Below are 21,886 nucleotides of genomic sequence, written 5' to 3'. Positions count from 1 at the left end.
TAGTATAGTGAACCCATATACCCACTCCCTAGGTTTAACAATTGCTCACGTTTTGCTAGATTTGTCTTACATAAATTATTTACATCTTGATATTAAATTCATAAATATATGTACGCTAAAAAATACTTACCAGCAATCAGCAATACCTTTACACACCTAACATGATTAACCATGATTTTTAAGACTACTGTTTAGGGAATTCCCCGGCAGTCCTGTGCTTAGTGGTTAAGACTCCACGCTCTCACTGCCAGGGGCCCAGTTCGATCCCTGGTTGGGGAACTAATATCCCGCAAGCTGCACAACGCAGCCAAAAAAAAAACAAAAAGACTACCGTTTAAAATATATCCCCAAAGATTTTTCTCTTCTGTTCAACCTTCCAAACCAGGATTCTGGGTTTCCGCCGAGCCCCCTTGGTGGTTGGCAGATTTGTTAATCTGCGGACAGAGATCAAGCCTGTTGCCACGGAGCAGCTCTTGAGCACCTTCCTAACCATAGGTAAGGAGGTTATAGAGGACGTTTAGGTAAGGGAATAGTTAATAAATTAAATGGGGCATCATTGAGCAGGCTGGCTCATGACTTTTAGGAACTGAAGAACTCAAGGGACTACAAAAGCAAATCAGGCAACTTGTTCTCAGATTACTGGGGGAAATAGATCTAAAGGTGGATGGCAGGAAATTGAAAGTTTTCCCTAATGCACGCTTTGTGTGTCTGTGAAGTAGGAAGTGAGATCATTTACGATAGTGTAATTAGGGGATAACTTTATTTCCTTCTCCTTGATCTTAAACTAAATCTCAAACTCAAAATTTGGTCTAAATCAGTTATTGTCTGTGTATCATTGCCTTGGTGGTTTTTTTCATACTCCTGTACTTTCTTGGGAACTGTTTCCTGTCTCCTGAGAATTGAGCAAACCTTAAGGCAACTCTATAAGAGGGTCAGAAATTCCCTTGTAGGGTTGCCCTTGGGCCTGGAAGATCACCACTGCCTCCTCCTACTCTGCAAAGGTTAGCCTATGTAACTCTTTGTGTGTGGAACTGACTGCCATCCCTCTGGCCTCTGTTCTCCATTGTCACACTCTGAGGTAAGGGGTCTGGGCTAGAATTCTCACTCCTGTTCTCCTTGCAGACATAGTGAGAATGGGAGGTATTCAGAGGTGCTGTGGTCTCTTGTCTGAGCCTCTTCAGGGTGCCATTTTCAATGACACAGTACTCTGCGTTGATATGACTGTTGAAATAGACATTGCAAGATGAACTTCAACTTGCTTTGCCAGAGCGAATGGATTTACATTTATAATGAGGTGAAACTGAATATTTAAAGCACTTTTGACAGATTCACCATTCAGAATTTAAACTTATCAGGCTAGGGCTCTGCTGTTCTTACAAATAACCAAAAGCATACAGTGTCACTGATTTGTTTCATATATTTTCTAATCACTTCTGCTTGTCCAATTTTATGCTTAGGCAAACATGCATTCCTGATGGATGAGAAGAATAGGCCCGCTATCTAGAGACTCATAGAAGGTTAGCTCTCATATATTGTGCAAGGTGCGGGGGAAGGGAGAGGCCAGAAAAAGGTTTGTAGAGGAGGTTATTAACACTTGGGCTGAGTATTGAAGAATCCGTAGATGCTACCCAGGCAGCAAAGAGGGAAGGGCATTGGGCAAAATAACAGGAAGTATAATGGAAATGAGGGCACAAAGACCTGAAAGTACAAAGGACTGGTACATTTAGAGAAAAGCTTCTGGATACACTCTACAGCGTAGGGCAGTGTCTTAGTTTGGCTGCTATAACAAGATATCATGGACTGTGTGGCTTAAACAATGGGGATTTATTTTTCACAGTTCTGGATACTGGAAGTCCAAGATCAGGGTGCCACCATGGTTGGGTTCTGGTGAAAGCCCTCTTTGTGATTCACAGGCAGCAGTCTTCTTCCTGTATCCTCACATTGCAGAGAAAGAATGAAAGAGGAATCATCTCTGTCATGTCTCTTCTTATAAAGGCACTAATCCCATCATGAGGACTCCTCCCCAAAATCCCACCTCCAAATACCACCATATGGGGGCTTCACCGTGTGGATTCTAGGGAGTCATGAACATTCAGTCCATAGCAGGCAGGTAGAGGGATTGGCTGGAGATAGGTTTTAAATAATGAGCTGACCTTAGCACAATTTTTAAAATGTATTACTAGATAACTTGGTATAATGATAACTAAATTTTGTATAGCCCTTGCAACTTGACAAAGCACTTTCACACAGTTACCTTATTTAATCCTCTTGACAAAAGAGTGCAATAAGTAGGGGAGATTTATCCACATTTCAGACCTGAGAAAGAGGTTTAGAAGAGTTAAATGACTTTCCCAAAGTCACAAAGCTACTAACTGTTAGCCAGGATTCAAACCCAGATTTTGAGACTAAAATATTTGATCTGCTTATATTCTTCTACATTCATTAATTTATTTATTGAACAAAATTTTGTTTCACTCTGTGTGGCAGGCTCTGAACTAGGTGTTGAATATACAAAAATGAATGACACCTTCCTGCCTTCAAGGAGCTTTATCTAGTGGGGGAGCCAGACATATACAGAGGGCCTGTGGGAATGTGAAGGGGAAGAGGAGGGGGTCTAGAAGTTAGGGCTGGGGTGATAGTTTCAACCAAGTCTTAGAGGGAGAATAGCAATCCTGCAGGAAGATACAGTGGGAAAGAACACCCTAGGTTTGGAAAAGGACTCTTTAACCTTTTTTTGTGCAAGTGACTCCTTTGGCAGTCTAGAGAAGTTTCTGGATCCTTTCTCAAAATAATGTTTTTAAATACATAAATTAAAATACATAGACTTATAAACAAAACTAATAATATTGAAGTATATATTTTTTAACCTAAAATTACAAAAAGCTAATTTGTGATAGAGTAACATGTGCTTCGTTATTTACACATTAAATAACAAGATTTAGAGTGATCTAGTAACTACCATAATTTCGGACCATAAATATAAATGATACTTTGCAGTATCTGCAACAATGCTAATATATGAAAATTTTATTGATTTCTTCTGTTGAGAAAGTCACAGGTAACGCTAATACTATGGTTTGCTGCCTACCATCATAACTGAAGGAAATGCTAAGTTTCAGGTAGAAGTTAGTGAAAATAAAAATGTAATTTTGTTTCCATCCAGTTCACAGGCTCCCTGAGTTAACCCTGTTCTAGGTGGAGGACAGAGCAGAGACAACAGCGACAAGAAGTGAGAGAAGAGCATGGCAAGCTCAGGAGACTGTGTAGTTGAGCTGAAGTAAAGATTTTCTCCTTAGGCACTGGGAGGCCATGGAAAAGAATTTGAATGTGGAAAGATCAGATTTGAGTTTTAGAAAACTATTTGTAGCAGCGTTGTGGAGGATGAATTGGGAAGGGCAAGCTGAGATGAGAGCCCTTGGGGGCTGTTGTAGTAAATGCACATGCAGTGAGTCCAAACTAAAACCTGGACATCTAGGGGATACTCAAGAATTGGAATGGAAGGAATTTGGTGAACATTTGGACTGAGTGAGACAATTGAGAGAGAGGAAGAAGTTAAAAATGACTCCTAAATTTCTGGATTGGATGACTAAGTGTATAATGAAGCTGTTAGCTATCTTAGGAATATATAGAAAGGAGCAGACTTAGGGAGATGGAGCAGAGGAAGATAATGAATTTAATTTTGGATATTTTGTTTCCTTGTGTAAAATAATAAATAGATATATTGGTTTCTGTCCCCAGTTCCTGACACACAGCTCCTAAAACCCTTGTAAATTCCTAAGTGATAGGAACACTAGGAGCATATCTTATTCTATTGAGGTGATTCTGGGTTGGTTCCTGGATGCCTCCTGGATGGAAGCTGTTCACCAGAAAGACCAAGCCATAATTAGAAGCTTGGAATTTTCAGCTCCGTACCCTTGCCCCTTCTCCAGAGAGGGGAGAGGAGCTGGAAATAACTGATCATGGCTGGAGTTACTAATTGATCTTGCCTACGTAAGGAAGCCTCTATAAAAATTCCGATAGTACGGGGTTCGAGGAACTTTACTGGTTGGTGAACCAAAAGTTTCCACGTGCCACCATGCCAGGCCCCAAACTCCGCAAAGACAGAAGCTTCTTTGTCCAGGACCTCGACCTATGTATCTCTTCATCGGCTCTTGGTTGATGTCCTTTGTAATAAACCAGTAATCTAGGGAGTAAACTGGTTTCCCAAGACCTGTGAGCCGCCCTAGCAAATTTTTTTTTATTGAGGTATAATTGTACAACATTATGTTAGTTTCAGATGTACAGCATAATGATTCAGTGTTTGTACATATTGTGAAATGATCACCACAATAAGTCTAGTTAACAAATATCACCATATATAAGTACAGAATTTTTTTTTTTCTCGTGAGGAGAACTTTTGAGATCTGTTCACTTAGCAACTTTCAAATATGCAGTACAGTATTATTTACCATAGTCACCATCCTGATGACTTATTTTATAACTGCACGTTTGTACCTTTTGACTCCCTTCACCCATTTCTCCCACCCGCCGACCCCCCAGCCTCTGGCAACCACCCATCTGTTCTCAGTATCTGTGAGCTTGGGTTTGTTTTGTTTCGTTTTGTTTTAGATTCTGTAAGTGAGATCATACAGTAGTTATCTTTCTCTGACTTATTTCACTTAGTGTAATGCCCTCAAGGGCCATCAGTGTTGTTGCAAATGGCAAGATTTTATTCTTTTTTATGGCTGAGTAATAGTCCATTGTATATATACCACATTTTTTTTTCATTATCCATTCATACATTGATGAGTACTTAGGTTGTTTCCATACCTTGGATATTGTAAATAGTACTGCAGTGAATATGGGGGTGCAGATATCTTTTTGAATTAGTGTTTTTGTTTTCTTCAGATAAATACCTAGAAGTAGAATTGCTGGATCATATGGTAGTTCTATTTTTAATTTTTTGAGGAACCTCCATACTGTTTTCCACAGTGGCTGCACCAATTTACGTTCCCACCAGTGATGCACAAGGGTTCCCTTTTCTCCTCAGCCTTACCAACACTGGTTATTTCTTGTCTCTTTGATGATAGCCATTCTAACAGGTATGAGGTGATGTCTCATTGTGATTTGATTTACATTTCCCTTGTGATTAGTGATGTTGAGCACCTTTTCATGTATCTGTTGGCCACTTGTATGTCTTCTTTGGAAAACTGTCTATTCAGATCTTCTGCTCATTTTTTAATAGGATTATTTTTTTGCTATTGAGTTGTATGAGTTCTTTATATATTTTGGATACTAACTGCTTATCAGATATATGATTTGTAAATATTTTCTCCCATTCAGTAGGTTGTCTTGTTTTGTTGATGGTTTCCTTTGCTGTGCAGAAGCTTTTTGGTTTGATGTAGTCCCACTTGTTTATTTTTGCTTTTGTTGCCTTTGCTTTTGGTGTTAAATCCAAAAAATAATTGCCAAGACCAATGTCAAGGAACTCACCGCATATGTTTTCTTCTAGGAGTTTTATGGTGTCAGGTCTTAAGTTCAAGTCTTTAATCCATTTTGAGTTAATTTTTGTATATGTTATAAAATAGTTGTCCAGTTTCATTCTTTTGCATGTGACTGCCCAGTTTTCCCAACACCATTTATTGAAGAGACTGTCCTCTCCCTGTTGTATATTCTTTACCCTAGCAAATTAATCAAACCCAAACAGGGGCTCATAGGAACCTCTAATTTATAGCCAGCTGGTCAGAAGCACAGGTGACAACCTGTACTTGCAATTGGCATCTGAAGTGGAGGGCAGTCCTATGGGACTGAGCCCTTAACCTATGGAGTCTGATGCTATCTCCGGGTAGATAGTGTCAGAATTAAGTTAAATTTTAGGACACCCAGCTGGTGTCCAACAATTGCTTGGTGGTGGGGGAAAACCCACACACAGTGAAACTGGGTGCAGAATCTCATCTTGACAGGAACATCCAGGAGTAAATGTTGACTAGTTATTTCGGAGCTAAAATCTGTAGCTTAGGCAAGAAGTGTGGGCTGGAGGTATAGATTTTATTATCATATGTGGTAGTTCATCCAAGGACAGCATGGAGATCGAGGTCATCAGAAAACCAGTTTTAAAAGTTTGGCGCATCCAGGAAATAGTGAAAGATTCAGAGCCTCAGGTTCATGGCTATAAAACCGGAATATTGAGGTCTGGAAAGGTAGATTGGAACCAGATTATTCATAATTAATAGCTGGCATTGATTGGTCTCTGACAATGTGTCAGGCACTGTGCTGAGCATTACTGGGGATTGTCTCTTTCACTCTTCACAACCCAAGGGCGGAAGAACTGTTATATTATCTCCGTTTTACAGAGGGAGCTTAGATAGGTGAAATTACATGCCCAACGTCTTGCAGTCTAATGACTATTTAGAGTCTATATTTTGATCCCACAAACCTGACCTTAGATTGCACTTTTAGCCAGTACACCTGACTCCATTCGGTTATAAAGGGTCTTATTTACCAAACTCAGAAGTTTGGATTTTGTCACATAGGCAACAGGTTTCCTACACCAAGCAATGTTTTGTTTTGTTTTGTTTTTTTATGTTTTTTGAATCAGTAATACATTCCCACAACTCACAATTTTTAAAAAATACCGAAAGGACTACAGTGAAAAGCTTTCCTCTCATCCGACCATTCCTTCTCCCTCCTCCTAGTGGTAATCTCTATTAGTAATTTCTTTATGTCCTTTTTGTATGAAATATGAATATATATTTTTATTTAACTCTACTATTTTATACAACATATGTCATACTGTACATACTACTGCATCTTATTCTTTTATGTAATACATCTTGGAAATCTTTCTATTATCTCATGTAAAGAGTTTCTTCTTTTTTTTTTTATTTTAACCAGCTACAGCATGCTCCATTGCATGGATCTACCATAATTCATTTAACCAGGCCCTTGTTGGACATAAAAGTTCCAGTATTTTGTTTTTACAACCACTGTTGCCCAAAATTACCCTGTACATATTTTATTTCATACATGATCAAATATATCCAGAAGTGGAAGTGCTGGGTCAAAGGGCACATACATTTTTACATAGATGTTTAATCAGTTTACATTCTCAGCAGTGATGTATGAGAATGCCTCTTCCCCCCCTAGCCTCAACAACAACATATTATCAAACTTCGGGTTTTGTTTGTTTCACATGTAGCATCTTTTTATTTGTTTAAGAGCCATTTGTATTTTGTCTTTGCATATCCTTTGCTCATTTTTTTAAAATAAATTTATGTATTTATTTATTTATTTTTGGCTGCGTTGGGTCTTTGTTGCTACGAGCGGGCTTTCTCTAGCTGCAGCAAACGGGGACCACTCTTTGTTGGGGTGCGCAGGCTTCTCATTGTGGCAGCTTCTCTTGTTGTGGAGCACGGGCTCTAGAGCACCAGCTCTAGAGTAGTTGTGGCGCATGGGCTTAGTTGCTCCATGGGATGTGGGATCGTCCCGGACCAGGGCTCGAACCCATGTCCCCTGCATTGGCAGGTGGATTCTTAACCACCGCACCACCTGGGAAGTCCCCTTTGCTCATTTTTAGCTTTGTCATTGGTCCTGTCGATTTACAGGAGCTCATACATAAGAAGGATAATAGCCCTTTGTGATATGAGATATAAATATTTTCCCCAATTCTTTAATTTCTTTTGACTTTGCTTATAGTTTTTTGTTTTGTTTTGTTTTTGGGGGTTTTTTTTTTGCCTTACAGAAACTTTTTGTTTTTAATGTAATCAGTCCATCTTTTCTGATAGATTTTCTGATTTTGAATCATAGTTAGCCTTGCTCACCTCCAACATAATGGAGGAATTCTGCTTTTTTTCTTTTCTTTTAGTACCTTTATAGTTTTATTTTTTGCATTTAAGTTTTTGATATTGTTGGAATTTATTCTGGTATATGTAATGAAGTATGGCTCCACTGTTGTTGGTTTTTTTTTCCCAGATGGCTATCATTTGTCCCAATAGCATTTGTTAAAGAGTCTCTTGTTTTTCCCTGTAGTAAATTTTCTTTATTTAGTTTCTTTATTTAGCTTTAGTTTCTGGACTTTTTGTTCTGCTCCATTGGACATTAAATCTGTTTATGAGCTGGTCTATAATGTTGTTGTTTAATATTTATTTTATTTATTTATTTTGGCTGCTCTGGGTCTTTGTTGCGGCACTCAGGATCTTTCTGGCGGCATGCGGACTCTCAGTTGCGGCATGCAGACTCTTAGTTGCAGCATGCCTGTGGGATCTGGTTCCCCGACCAGGGATTGAACCACGGCCCCTGCATTGGGAGTGCGGAGTCTTACCTACTGGACCACCAGGGAAGTCTCCTATAATGTTTTAATTATTGAGGCATTATACTATGTTTTGATATCTGGTAGGTCTAGTCCCCTCTCTTTGCAGTTATTTTAACAATTTTCTAGCAGTTCTTATTTATTTTTTCTTATGACCTTTAAAATTGTCATACCTAGTTACCCTCTAAAAGATCCGTTGGTATTTCTGATGGATCAAGTTAAACTTACAAGTTTATATTTTTATAATTAAAAAATAAATGTGGTATATCTTCCAATTAGTGTTCAAATCTTCTTTACCTAGAAAAGTTTGTAAAGTAATGGAGAGTGATAGAATCAGCTTTGTGAGTGGGTATATAGTGGATTAGTTTCTATTTAGTGTGTACTATGCCAGAGGTTGGAAATACTAAAAAGTTTGAGTGCTGTTTGTCTCTTCAAGGACACATATACATGAGAACATAAACTATCATTAAAGGAGTATGTGAGGTTTTCTGGGTGTAGGGAATTAGCTCATTTGATGGCTATTATTTCGTAGAGGTGGAGGGCAAAGAAAGCATTACTTACCTTAACTTTTTATTTTGAAATAATTTTAGATATACATGAAAGTTGCAGAAATGATCCAGAATCCCCCAGATTCCTCAATTGTTAACACTTCTGAATCATTTGAGAACAGGTTGCAGACATGAATATCCATTACAGCATTATATGCTCCCTTAAGACTTCAGTGAGTATATCCCAACTACCACAACACTCTCCTACACAACAACATTCAGCCATCAAAATCAAGAGGTGAACATTGATCCAATATCACTGTCTAATCCATAGATCCTATTCAGATTTTGCCACTTGTCCATGTAATGGCCTATGTACATCCAGGATTCAATCTAGGATACTGTATTCAGTTGCATTCACTTGTCGTGTCTTTTTAGCCTCCATCAGGCTGAAACAATTCCTCACTCGTCTTGTTTTTCAAGACCTTGACGTTTTTGAAGAGTGCAGGCCAGTTACTTTCTAGAATATTCCTTAGTTTACGTTTGTCTGATGTTTCTTCATGATTTAAAAACTTTGGTGGAAATGCTAGCAAAGTGCTATTGTTCACTTCTCAGTGCATCATATCCGGAGGCACGTGATGTTGGTCCCATTGCTGGTGATGTTAACTCATCACTTGATTAAGATGGTGAGTGTCTGCAAGGTTTCTCCAGTATTTTATACTTACTAATAAGTAATTACTGAGTACTTTGTAGGGAGAAACTCAAAACTATATAAATATTCTATCCTCATCAAACTTTTGTCCACCAGTTTTAGAATTCGTTGATAATTCTTACCCGAATCAGTTACTACTGTGATAGTTGCCAAATGGTGATTTGCTAATTCTGTCATTTCTTCTAGACTTACTGGTTGCCATTCTTTTGATGAGTAGAACTCCCGGCCCTGCCCCACTTTTGTTTACTTATTTATTTATTTATATCACTATGAACACGTAGACTCTTAATTTACTCAGTTACAATTTGTTACTGTTATTATTTGATGCTCAAACTATCCCAGATTTGGCCAGTGGGAGCCCCTACAAACTGTCTCTTGTGTCATTTGGAATGTCCCCGTCATTCTCTGAGTGCCTCCTTACAGCTGGCATAGCAATATGACCCAGGCTCATCTTGTACTTTCCCTGCTCCTGCTCTAGGGGTCATCTGTTTCTCCAAGGAGCCCTGGTTCCTTTTAATACAGTATTAAAATGACATTTAGAAACTGATATGTGAGTGTGTTCATTACTACCTGAGTGTTTTTGTTTCCAGGTTTTCTAGAGGGGCAAAATATGTATATATATACATGTGTATATATATATATATATATATATATGCATACATATACACACACAAACATTTGTACTTTCTTTTATATCTCTGTGTTTTAAAACCATCAATTCAAACCAGTATCTCCAATTCTAATTCAACACTGCAGGATTTACTCTGGCCTTCTCTCTTTTTATATGTTAAACTCCCTTCTCCATCTATGAGAAACCTGGTTCCCATTATCCTCAGTCTGTTTACTCATTTGCTCTAGACCCCACTCCCCACTCCATATGTAACCAAAGTCCTGGTCCATGGTTTGGCCTTGTACATTCCCTCTCTCCCTCCCCTGGGCATTCTGGCCAAAATGTCAGTCCTGCTGAAGGACAAGAGGACATTACTTAAAGTGAGTTCAGAAAGATACTTGTGACAGTAGTTGACTTCTGGGAGAGATTGGGTAGAAGGGACAGAGAGGGAAAGGGGGACTTAACTTTTTCGTATATATCCTTTTGTACCTTTTGAATTTTTTTACACCATGTGCTTTTATTTCCTATACAGAAAATAAATAAAGATTTAAAAATAAGCTCAGGATCTTTGTTTTCACACAGAGCTGCTCTCTTCTGCATTGTTTGGGGAGAATTTGGAGTCATCCTTTTTCTGTAAGTGTATTTGGTTCCATTCTCTCCTTTAGGAAATAATACTTGTTTCTATGGGAAATGTTATTATTGCCGAGAAACAGAGCCAGCCTGTGCTGATGGAGACACGATGGAGGGGTCTGTCACGCTTTGGCTTCCAGATGTGTGGCCTCTACAGAAACACCGACACCCATGGGGCAGGACTTACCGAGAGGGCAAATTAGCCAGGTAAATGCTCCTGTGAGCCACTACTTCATTCTCTCCTGCGCCTGGTCAGGTGCCAACCCTGTGTAGGAGCCAGGGTTCTGTCCAAGACTAAAAAGGACTATGGGGGGTTCAGGGGGAAACCTGCTAGTCAGGGACTCTCTCTTCTCTGTGTTTTAAACATTGTTATGTGTGGTGCTGGCACTCAGTAAACAACCCTGGTGTTGCTGCTTCCCTCCAGGTGGGAGTATGATGAGAGCTACTGTGACGCTGTGAAGAAAACATCCCCTTATGACTCCGGCCCTCGCCTCTTGGACATCATTGATACAGCTGTCTTTGATTACCTGATTGGCAATGCTGACCGCCATCACTACGAGAGTTTTCAAGACGATGAAGGCGCTAGTATGCTCATCCTTCTCGATAATGCCAAAAGGTAGGACCAGCAGGACTCTCCTTGTCAGTTAGGGGTCCTGTGTAGACAAGAAGAATGCTTTCTAGGGTCCCTGGAAAACCTCCAGAGCAGGCTCAACAGAGGGCATCCTTCTTGTTTCCACTCGGAGTCTTTGCCATTGGCACCCATCCTTCCAACTTGTTCAGAGTTTGTACTCCTTTCACCTTCAGGGATCTGAGGACTTTAAAAAAGTGGAAAACTCACTTTTTTCAAAGAGTCAAAGAGTATGATTCTCTTCACAGACAACTGGAAATCAGGTCTTCTATTTATTGCTACTTACATCATTCTTGACTAGGATGTTTAGAATCTTGAGAAATACATAGTTAACGGAACATGAAATTTAGTTGTTAAATTATTCTATCCAAAGGTTCATACAGTTTAAAAAATTAGTTTATTTGATAGGATGTTTTTGCTATTTTTACGGCAGTCTAGGCCCAGATTTTTTCTATTATGAGTAGGAGAGCAGTTAGTTGCTTAGTGATTGTATATAAAGACAAGTTACTTTTATCTTGAATAAGACAATTTTATTAATTTTGAATAAATGGAATGTCCTCATTTAGGTCTGAGCTATTTGAAGAACACGTTGTATTTTCAGTTTGCACTCTGCATTCTCCATGGTACCCAGTTAAGTGCCACACTTTTAGTTACACATAATAAATGTTTGCTAAATAGAATACTTCCTTGGAGCTGGAATTGTCCAGTCTCTGAGTCACTATTGGTTTTTTTTTGGTTGTTTTTTTGTATTTTTGAATTTTATTTAATTTATTTTTTATACAGCAGGTTCTTAGTAGTTATCCATTTTATACACATCAGTGTATATATGTCAGTACCAATCTCCCAATTCATCGCACCATCACCACCACCCCCGCCACTTTCTCCCCTTGATGTCCATACGTTTGTTCTCTACATCTGTGTCTCTATTTCTGCCCTGCAAACCAGTTCCTCTGTACCATTCTTCTAGGTTCCACATATATGTGTTAATATACGATATTTGTTTTTTTCTTCCTGACTTACTTCACTCTGTATGACAGTCTCTAGATCCATCCACATTCCTTTTTATGGCTGAGTAATATTCCATTGTATATATGTACCACATCTTCTTTCGAATGGATAAAGAAGATGAGTCACTATTAATGTTGGTTGCTGAGAATAAGCTGAGACATGGATACTCGGTGAAGAATGCTTGGACAGCATTTGCTAAGGAGGCCATCACCTCATACTGAGCACCAGGTGCCTCATACTCCATGAAAGGGGGTGGCAGCTACAGAGAGTGAGAGGCCTGCAAACATTGCCTCTCCCATTCCCAGCAAAGCAGGTAGTGGCCAGTGCTATGTATTTCATTTTCATTTATACTGTATTTTCAGTTCCTGAATATCTTTATCGTTACTTGTAAAAATGATCGTGTGCTGTGGAAATACATGTTGAAGTAATTGCCTTTGCCTTTTATTATTTGAGGGCCTGCACTGTGCTGAGGGCTACCAGACCCTCCAGCTATTAAGGTGAGCATCCAGGAAAAGAGTGGAAGGTTGACAGTTTTTCCAGAATCAGTTCTCCTTTTCTAACTCGGAATTACTAAGAGCATTTTTACACCTGCTTTGAATCACTGTTTTCTCAGCCTCTGTGAGCAGTTTTTCCAGTTTGAATCTGACCATATACTTTCTTGTAGGGAATACGATAATCTAAGTCTTTTTCTGATTGGTAATATTAGAGTAGAACAAGTATAACTTCTTTTTACAGGTAATGACCTTCTGCTTGTTTGCGAGAACCTGATATCAGTAGCCTTTATTTCTCTGCATACCCTTAAAACCTTCTCAGGTTTGGGGGTCTTCAGGTTCTCCCTTGGTCTGTGGACCCCATACCGTGTTACGATGGTTATGCTTCAACACCTTGCAATATCCTGGCAGGAGAAAGGATCCTTGTAAAGGAGTATATTTGTTGTTTGATGCTGCAGTACAAGCTGTTAGGAATCCTGTGTCTAATTGGTCATGCCCTGTTTATTTTTATTTTTATTTTTTTTTTTCACATACACACACTGTATTTTATTTTTACAAGAGATAAATAGACTGACACCAAGCATTGTACATGGATGACCACAACAAAAGCAACAATGATTGCAATTACCAAACCTGAAACACACTCATACTATGTCATAATATTGACATTCAGTCCAGTAATCCTCCACTGTAACAGCTCCTTTACTTTGCAGTGAAAATTGATTTGTATATTCTTTGCCTCTGAGTCCTTGTGGGATTTTTTTTTTTTTAATTCAGACAGAAAGTCACAAAAATTATACTCATCCTCATCAGTTCACTCAGTCCCATGTAATTAAATTTTTTTTTTCATCTTGATCTTTTGTTAGCACTTTTTTGAGTTCATCAGTTTTTCATTAGAGTTCTGAAAATGCTTATTCATTCAGTTCAGCAGTACAGTCAGTTACCAGAAACCTGTACTTGTCAGAGTCTTTTCCATGAATTTCTTGAAGATGAAACCCTTTTATAGGAATATATTTGCAAAAGCATCAGAGTACACCCAGAACTGTCTGTAAATAATAAAAGACTTAAAAATGACCACAGTTAAAGATTTGATGAAAGTTCATAATAATGCAGTTGACAAGAAAATTAGTTATTTCTGAGATATACATTTTAACGTAATAACTAGGATTATTACTTATAACATTATACCAGAACATATAAGATTTTTAGAAATTTCATGTAATGTCTGAAACATTTATATTAACATATTTCCATACATATTGCCATACAAATACAAATATAAGATTTTTAGAAATATCATGTAATGTCTGAAACATTTATATTAACATATTTCCATACAAATAACCCAATGAAAGTTTAGTATTAGTTGTTTTGTTTGTTTGTTTTTTTATACTGCAGGTTCTTATTAGTCATCAATTTTATACACATCAGTGTATACATGTCAATCCCAATCGCCCAATTCAGCACACCACCATCCCCACCCCACCGCAGTTTTCCCCCCTTGGTGTCCATATGTCCATTCTCTACATCTGTGTCTCAACTTCTGCCCTGCAAACCGGCTCATCTGTACCATTTTTCTAGGTTCCACATACATGCATTAATATACGATATTTGTTTTTCTCTTTCTGACTTACTTCACTCTGTATGACAGTCTCTAGATCCATCCACTTCTCAACAAATGACTCAATTTCGTTCCTTTTTATGGCTGAGTAATATTCCATTGTATATATGTACCACAACTTCTTTATCCATTCGTCTGTTGATGGGCATTTAGGTTGCTTCCATGACCTGGCTATTGTAAATAGTGCTGCAATGAACATTCGGGTGCATGTGTCTTTTTGAATTACAGTTTTCTCTGGGTATATGCCCAGTAGTGGGATTGCTGGGTCATATGGTAATTCTATTTTTAGTTTTTTAAGGAACCTCCATATTGTTCTCCATAGTGGCTGTATCAATTTACATTCCCACCAACAGTGCAAGAGGGTTCCCTTTTCTCCACACCCTCTCCAGCATTTGTTGTTTGTAGATTTTCTGATGATGCCCATTCTAACAGGAGTGAGGTGATACCTCACTGTAGTTTTGATTTGCATTTCTCTAATAATTAGTGATGTTGAGCATCTTTTCATGTGCTTCATGGCCGTCTGTATGTCTTCTTTGGAGAAATGTCTATTTAGGTCTTCTGCCCATTTTTGGATTGGGATGTTTGTTTCTTTGATATTGAGCTGAATGAGCTGTTTATATATTTTGGAGATTAATCCTTTGTCCGTTGATTCATTTGCAAATATTTTCTCCCATTCTGAGGGTTGTCTTTTCGTCTTGTTTATGGTTTCCTTTGCTGTGCAAAAGCTTTGAAGTTTCATTAGGTCCCATTTGTTTATTTTTGTTTTTATTTCCATTATTCTAGGGGGTGGATCAAAAAAGATCTTGCTGTGATTTATGTCAAAGAGTGTTCTTCCTATGTTTTCCTCTAAGAGTTTTATAGTGTCCAGTCTTATATTTAGGTCTCTAATCCATTTTGAGTTTACTTTTGTGTATGGTGTTAGGGAGTATTCTAATTTCATTCTTTTACATGTAGCTGTCCAGTTTTCCCAGCACCACTTATTGAAGAGACTGTCTTTTCTCCATTGTATATCTTTGCCTCCTTTGTCATAGATTAGTTGACCATAGGTGTGTGGGTTAATCTCTGGGCTTTCTATCTTGTTCCATTGATCTATGTTTCTGTTTTTGTGCCAGTACTATATTGTCTTGACTACTGAAGCTTTGTAGTATAGTCTGAAGTCAGGGAGTCTGATTCCTCCAGCTCCATTTTTTTCCCTCAAGACTGCTTTGGCTATTCGGGGTCTTTTGTGACTCCATACAAATTTTAAGATGATTTGTTCTAGCTCCGTAAAAAATGCCATTGGTAATTTGATAGGGATTGCATTGAATCTGTAGATTGCTTTGGGTAGTATACTCATTTTCACAATGTTGATTCTTCCAATCCAAGAACATGGTATATCTTTCCATCTGTTGGTATCATCTTTAATTTCTTTCATCAGTGTCTTATAGTTTTCTGCATACAGGTCTTTCGTCTCCCTAGGTAGGTTTATTCCTAGGTATTTTATTCTTTTTGTTGCAATGGTAAATGGGAGTGTTTCCATAATTTCTCTTTCAGATTTTTCATCATGAGTGTATAGGAATGCAAGAGATTTCTGTGCATTTATTTTGTATCCTGCAACTTTACCATATTCATTAATTAGCTCTAGCAGTTTTCTGGTGGCAGTTTTAGGATTCTCTATGTATAGTATCATGTCATGCGCAAACAATGACAGTTTTACTTCTTCTTTTCCAATTTGTATTCCTTTTATTTCTTTTTCTTCTCTGATTGCCGTGGCTAGGACTTCCAGAACTATGTTGAATAATAGTGGTGAGAGTGGACATCCTTGTCTCGTTCCTGATCTTAGAGGAAATGCTTTCAGTTTTTCACCATTGAGAATGATGTTTGCTGTGGGTTTGTCATATATGGCCTTTATTATGTTGAGGTAGGTTCCCTCTATGCCCACTTTCTGGAGAGTTTTTATCAAAAATGGGTGTTGAATTTTGTCAAAAGCTTTTTCTGCATCTATTGAGATGATCATATGGTTTTTATTCTTCAGTTTGTTAATATGGTGTATCACATTGATTGATTTGCGTATATTGAAGAATCCTTGCATCCCTGGGATAAATCCCACTTGATCGTGGTGTATGATCCTTTTAATGTGTTGTTGGATTCTGTTTGCTAGTATTTTGTTGAGGATTTTTGCATCTGTACTCATCAGTGACATTGGTCTGTAATTTTCTTTTTTTGTAGTGTCTTTGTCTGGTTTTGGTATCAGGGTGATGGGGGCCTCATAGAATGAGTTTGGGAGTATTCCTTCCTCTGCAATTTTTTGGAAGAATTTGAGAAGGATAGGTGTTAGCTCTTCTCTAAATGTTTGATAGAATTCACCTGTGAAGCCATCTGGTCCTGGACTTTTGTTTGTTGGAAGATTTTTAATCACAGTTTCAATTTCATTACTTGTGATTGGTCTGTTCATATTTTCTGTTTCTTCCTGGTTCAGTCTTGGAAGGTTATACCTTTCTAAAAATTTGTCCATTTCTTCCAGGTTGTCCATTTTATTGGCATAAAGTTGCTTATAGTAGTCTCTTAGGATGCTTTGCATCTCTGCGGTGTCTGTTGTAACTTCTCCTTTTTCATTTCTGATTTTATTGATTTGAGTCCTCTCCCTCTTTTTCTTGATGAGTCTGGCTAATGGCTTATCAATTTTGTTTATCTTCTCAAAGAACCAACTTTTAGTTTTCTTGATCTTTGCTATTGTTTTCTTTGTTTCTATTTCATTTATTTCTGCTCTGATCTTTATGATTTCTTTCCTTCTACTAACTTTGGGTTTTGTTTGTTCTTCTTTCTCTAGTTTCTTTAGGTGTAAGGTTAGATTGTTTACTTGAGATTTTTCTTGTTTCTTGAGATAGGCTTGTATAGCTATAAACTTCCCTCTTAGAACTGCTTTTGCTGCATCCCATAGGTTTTGGGTCGTCGTGTTTTCATTGTCATTTGTCTCTAGGTATTTTTTGATTTCCTCTTTGATTTCTTCAGTGATCTCTTGGTTATTTAGTAACATATTGTTTAGCCTCCATGTGTTTGTCTTTTTTACGTTTTTTTTCCCTGTAATTCATTTCTAATCTCATAGCGTTGTGGTCAGAAAAGATGCTTGATATGATTTCAATTTTCTGAAATTGACTGAGGCTTGATTTGTGACCCAAGATGTGATCTATCCTGGAGAATGTTCCGTGCGCACTTGAGAAGAACGTGTAATCTGCTGTTTTTGGATGGAATGTCCTATATACATCAATTAAATCTATCTGGTCTATTGTGTCATTTAAAGCTTCTTTTTCCTTATTTATTTTCACTTTGGATGATCTGTCCATTGGTGTAAGTGAGGTGTTAAAGTCCCCCACTATTATTGTGTTACTGTCGATTTCCTCTTTTATAGCTGTTAGCAGTTGCCTTATGTATTGAGGTGCTCCTATGTTGGGTGCATATATATTTATAACTGTTATATCTTCTTCTTGGATTGATCCCTTGATCATTATGTAGTGTCCTTCCTTGTCTCTTGTAACATTCTTTGTTTTAAAGTCTATTTTATCTGATATGAGTATAGCTACTCCAGCTTTCTTTTGATTTCCATTTGCATGGAATATCTTTTTCCATCCCCTCACTTTCAGTCTGTATGTGTCCCTAGGTCTAAAGTGGGTCTCTTGTAGACAGCATATATATGGGTCTTGTTTTTGTATCCATTCAGCCAGTCTATGTCTTTTGGTTGGGGCATTTAATCCATTCACATTTAAGGTAATTATCGATATGTATGTTCCTATGACCATTTTCTTAATTGTTTTGGGTTTGTTTTTTAGGTCCTTTTCTTCTCTTGTGTTTCCCACTTAGAGAAGTTCCTTTAGCATTTGTTGTAGAGCTGGTTTGGTGGTGCTGAATTCTCGTAGCTTTTGCTTGTCTGTAAAGCTTTTGATTTCTCCATCAAATCTAAATGAGATCCTTGCCGGGTAGAGTAATCTTGGCTGTAGGTTCTTCCCTTTCATCACTTTAAGTATATCATGCCACTCCCTTCTGGCTTGTAGAGTTTCTGCTGAGAAATCAGCTGTTAACCTTATGGGAGTTCCCTTGTATGTTATTTGTCGTTTTTCCCTTGCTGCTTTCAATAATTTTTCTTTGTCTTTAATTTTTGCCACTTTGATTACTATGTGTCTCGGCGTGTTTCTCCTTGGGTTTATCCTGTATGGGACTCTCTGCGCTTCCTGGACTTGGGTGGCTATTTCCTTTCCCATGTTAGGGAAGTTTTCGACTATAATCTCTTCAAATATTTTCTCTGGTCCTTTCTCTCTCTCTTCTCCTTCTGGGACCCCTATAATGCGAATGTTGTTGCGTTTAATGTTGTCCCAGAGGTCTCTTAGGCTGTCTTCATTTCTTTTCATTCTTTTTTCTTTATTCCTTTCCGCAGCAGTGAATTCCACCATTCTGTCTTCCAGGTCACTTATCCGTTCTTCTGCCTCAGGTATTCTGCTATTGATTCCTTCTAGTGTAGTTTTCATTTCAGTTATTGTATTGGTCATCTCTGTTTGTTTGTTCTTTAATTCTTCTAGGTCTTTGTTAATCATTTCTTGCATCTTCTCGATCTTTGCCTCCATTCTTATTCCGAGGTCCTGGATCACCTTCACTATCATTATTCTGAATTCTTTTTCTGGAAGGTTGCCTATCTCCACTTCATTTAGTTGTTTTTCTGGGGTTTTTTCTTGTTCCTTCATCTGGTACATAGCCCTCTGCCTTTTCATCTTGTCTATCTTTCTGTAACTGTGGTTTTTGGTCCACAGGCTGCAGGATTGTAGTTTTTCTTGCTTCTGCTGTCTGCCCTCTGGTGGTTGAGGCTATCTAAGAGGCTTGATGGGAGGCTCCGGTGGTGGGTAGAGCTGACTGCTGCTGTGGCGGTCAGAGCTCAGTAAAACTTTAATCCACTTGACTGTTGATGGGTGGGGCTGGGTTCCCTCCCTGTTGGTTGTTTTGCCTGAGGCAACCCAACACTGGAGCCTACCTGGGCTCTTTGGTGGGGTTAATGGCAGACTCTGGGAGGGCTCACGCCAAGGAGCACTTCCCAGAACCTCCGCTGCCAGTATCCTTGTCCCCACGGTGAAACAGAGCCACCCCCCGCCTCTGCAGGAGACCCCCCAGCACCAGCAGGTAGGTCTGGTTCAGTCTCCCCCAGGGTCACTGCTCCTTCCCCTGGGTCCCGATGCGCACACTACTTTGTGTGTGCCCTCCAAGAGTGGGGTCTCTGTTTCCCCCAGTCCTGTAGAAGTCCTGCAATCACTTCCCACTAGGCTTCAAAGTCTGATTCTCTAGGAATTCCTCCTCCCGTTGCCGGACCCCCAGGTTGGGAAGCCTGACGTGGGGCTCAGAACCTTCACTCCAGTGGGTGGACTTCTGTGGTATAAGTGTTCGCCAGTCTGTGAGTCACCCACCCAGCAGTAATGGGATTTGATTTTACTCTGATTGCGCCCCTCCTACCGTCTCACTGTGGCTTCTCCTCTGTCCTTGGACGTGGGGTATCCTCCTTGGTGAAGTCCAGGGTCTTCCTGTCAATGATTGTCCAGCAGCCAGTTGTGATTCTGGTGCTCTCGCAAGAGGGAGTGAGAGCACGTCCTTCTACTCCGCCATCTTGGTTAATCCTCTGCCCTGTTTATTTTTAATTTAAGTGATTTGAGCTGTGGGAGCATGAAATTATCCAGGATCACATTCAGGTTTCTTATAGAATTTGTTCTTGCTTTGATGCTAAGAAGGGGACGGGTGCTTCCACCTAATTCACTAAGTTTTCATTTAATTTTCAGCTTTGGGAACCCCTCGCTGGATGAGAGAAGCATTCTTGCCCCTCTCTATCAGTGTTGCATGTAAGTTACGCAGTCAAGTACATTTGCCTGCATTGCCTTCCTTTCCAGGCTCAGGTAACAGTACATCAGTTTTCTTGGCTTTAAAACTTCCTAATACCTGAGCAGCGCTTTTCATGCTTTTCTAACCCTGAACCCCCTGGAGATCCTGAGCTGTAGGGGATCAGGGAAAGGTTTCCACAGCAGTGTAGCCCAAAGCTCAGAATGCATTTTGAGTTTTGTATGAGTAGAAATTTTCACTTTATCCAATAATGTATATCCATTTTGTTTTAATATCAGAATATAGTCCTCACTCCCCCCCCACCCAAAATCTAGTGCAACCCATGCCCCTAGTTGCTGTACTGTGTTTACCTTGTGGTTTCAAGTCCTGTCACTCAACAGCACATCCCACCTGTGGTTTGCTTATCTCAGTTTGAAATTGTGTAAACCAAAAGTAGCTTTCTCCATAGGTATTTAGTAATTGATTTTTTAAAAGTCTATATTAGATAACAAAGAAATTAAAAAGTAAATCAAGAAAATGAGATAAAGACTGGGCTCTAAGGAGCTCCTTTTCAGATCTTCATTGCCAGTATGATTTTAAAGCATGGGCACTAAGAATCAGCTGGGATCCACCTTGCTTGGCTACACAGAAGTGCAGGTCCAGGAGTACCACTTCCTACTGCTCAGCTCCCAGAAACACACTGATCATGTAAGACTGCCTCTTCTGGCAACTGGTCTGTTTTACTTTTCTTTTCTTTCTCTTTTTAATAACAACAGTATTCTGCAGAAAGTGTTTACCTAGGCAACCCTTAATTATCTTCATTAATATTGGGAAGCAGTGATACATCCAGTCAGAACCTGTATCTGTGAAGGAAGATGATTTTGTATTAATAGTGCTATCAGTCTGGTCCAGTCAGGAGATAGAAAAGACATGGTGGGTTAGATAGGACAGTTTAGTATAAGCATTATTAAACTCTTTGATACAAGAGTGACTATAAAAGAAAACTAGAGCTGAGGGAGAGTACCCAAGGAAGAACAAACTTGGAAGGGGATCCCCCTCCCCAAGGCTGGGGTTTGGACCTCAGTGGAGAAGGTGTAGTTCAGCCCACTGAATAGCAGAGAAGTGTGTTAGTTTGCAGGTGCTGGGAGTGCAGGAAGCAGCCCTCCAGAATGCAGGCAGGGTACAGGCACTCAGCAGGTGGTAGCATGGCATACCGAGAGAGCAACAACTCAGTAGAAACCCTCCAGGCTACAGGCAAGGCTTATTTGTGGGCCTGCACAGGGAATTGGGGCACCAGCATGGGTGGGTGGCTTTGGGGGCTCTGGTTTCCATGTCAGGAGGGCCTTAGGAAAGTTATCACCAAGCCAGGCCAAGGCTGCAACATCATGGAGGGCCTGCCTGTTCTGGGAATGTGGCCAAGGCAGAGTTTCATTTGATGACCTTTCCCGCACACTACTGACCCACTCACTGTACAGCAGCCAGAAGTGTCTGGAGAACCTCTTCCTTCTGCAGTCTCCTTCCAGTGTCCTCTACCGAGAAAGCCTAAGAGGAGAGATTCTTAAAGGATCTCTGTCCATTATAGCAG

General features: G+C 39.3%; 1 protein-coding gene across 2 annotated transcripts in view; it reads left to right on the top strand.

Annotated features, from left to right (window-relative positions):
* The window catches only part of FAM20B (FAM20B glycosaminoglycan xylosylkinase), a 47,973-nt gene that overhangs the window by 21,104 nt on the left and 4,983 nt on the right, over positions 1–21,886 (top strand). Inside the window, exons 4-7 of one of the 2 annotated variants that reach the window (XM_082465602.1) lie at positions 386–495; positions 10,763–10,934; positions 11,152–11,343; positions 20,265–20,324. In XM_082465602.1, the coding sequence (XP_082321728.1) occupies positions 386–495; positions 10,763–10,934; positions 11,152–11,343; positions 20,265–20,324 (534 nt within the window). The remainder of the gene's footprint in view (positions 1–385; positions 496–10,762; positions 10,935–11,151; positions 11,344–20,264; positions 20,325–21,886) is intronic. The other variant, XM_082465603.1, reaches the window with a different exon arrangement.

Source organism: Balaenoptera physalus, assembly GCF_965194825.1.
Source record: "Balaenoptera physalus genome assembly, chromosome: 1".
Taxonomy (NCBI): Eukaryota; Metazoa; Chordata; class Mammalia; order Artiodactyla; family Balaenopteridae; genus Balaenoptera; species Balaenoptera physalus.
Note: the sequence above shows the minus strand (reverse complement) of the source record. Positions and strands in the feature narration are given on the sequence as shown.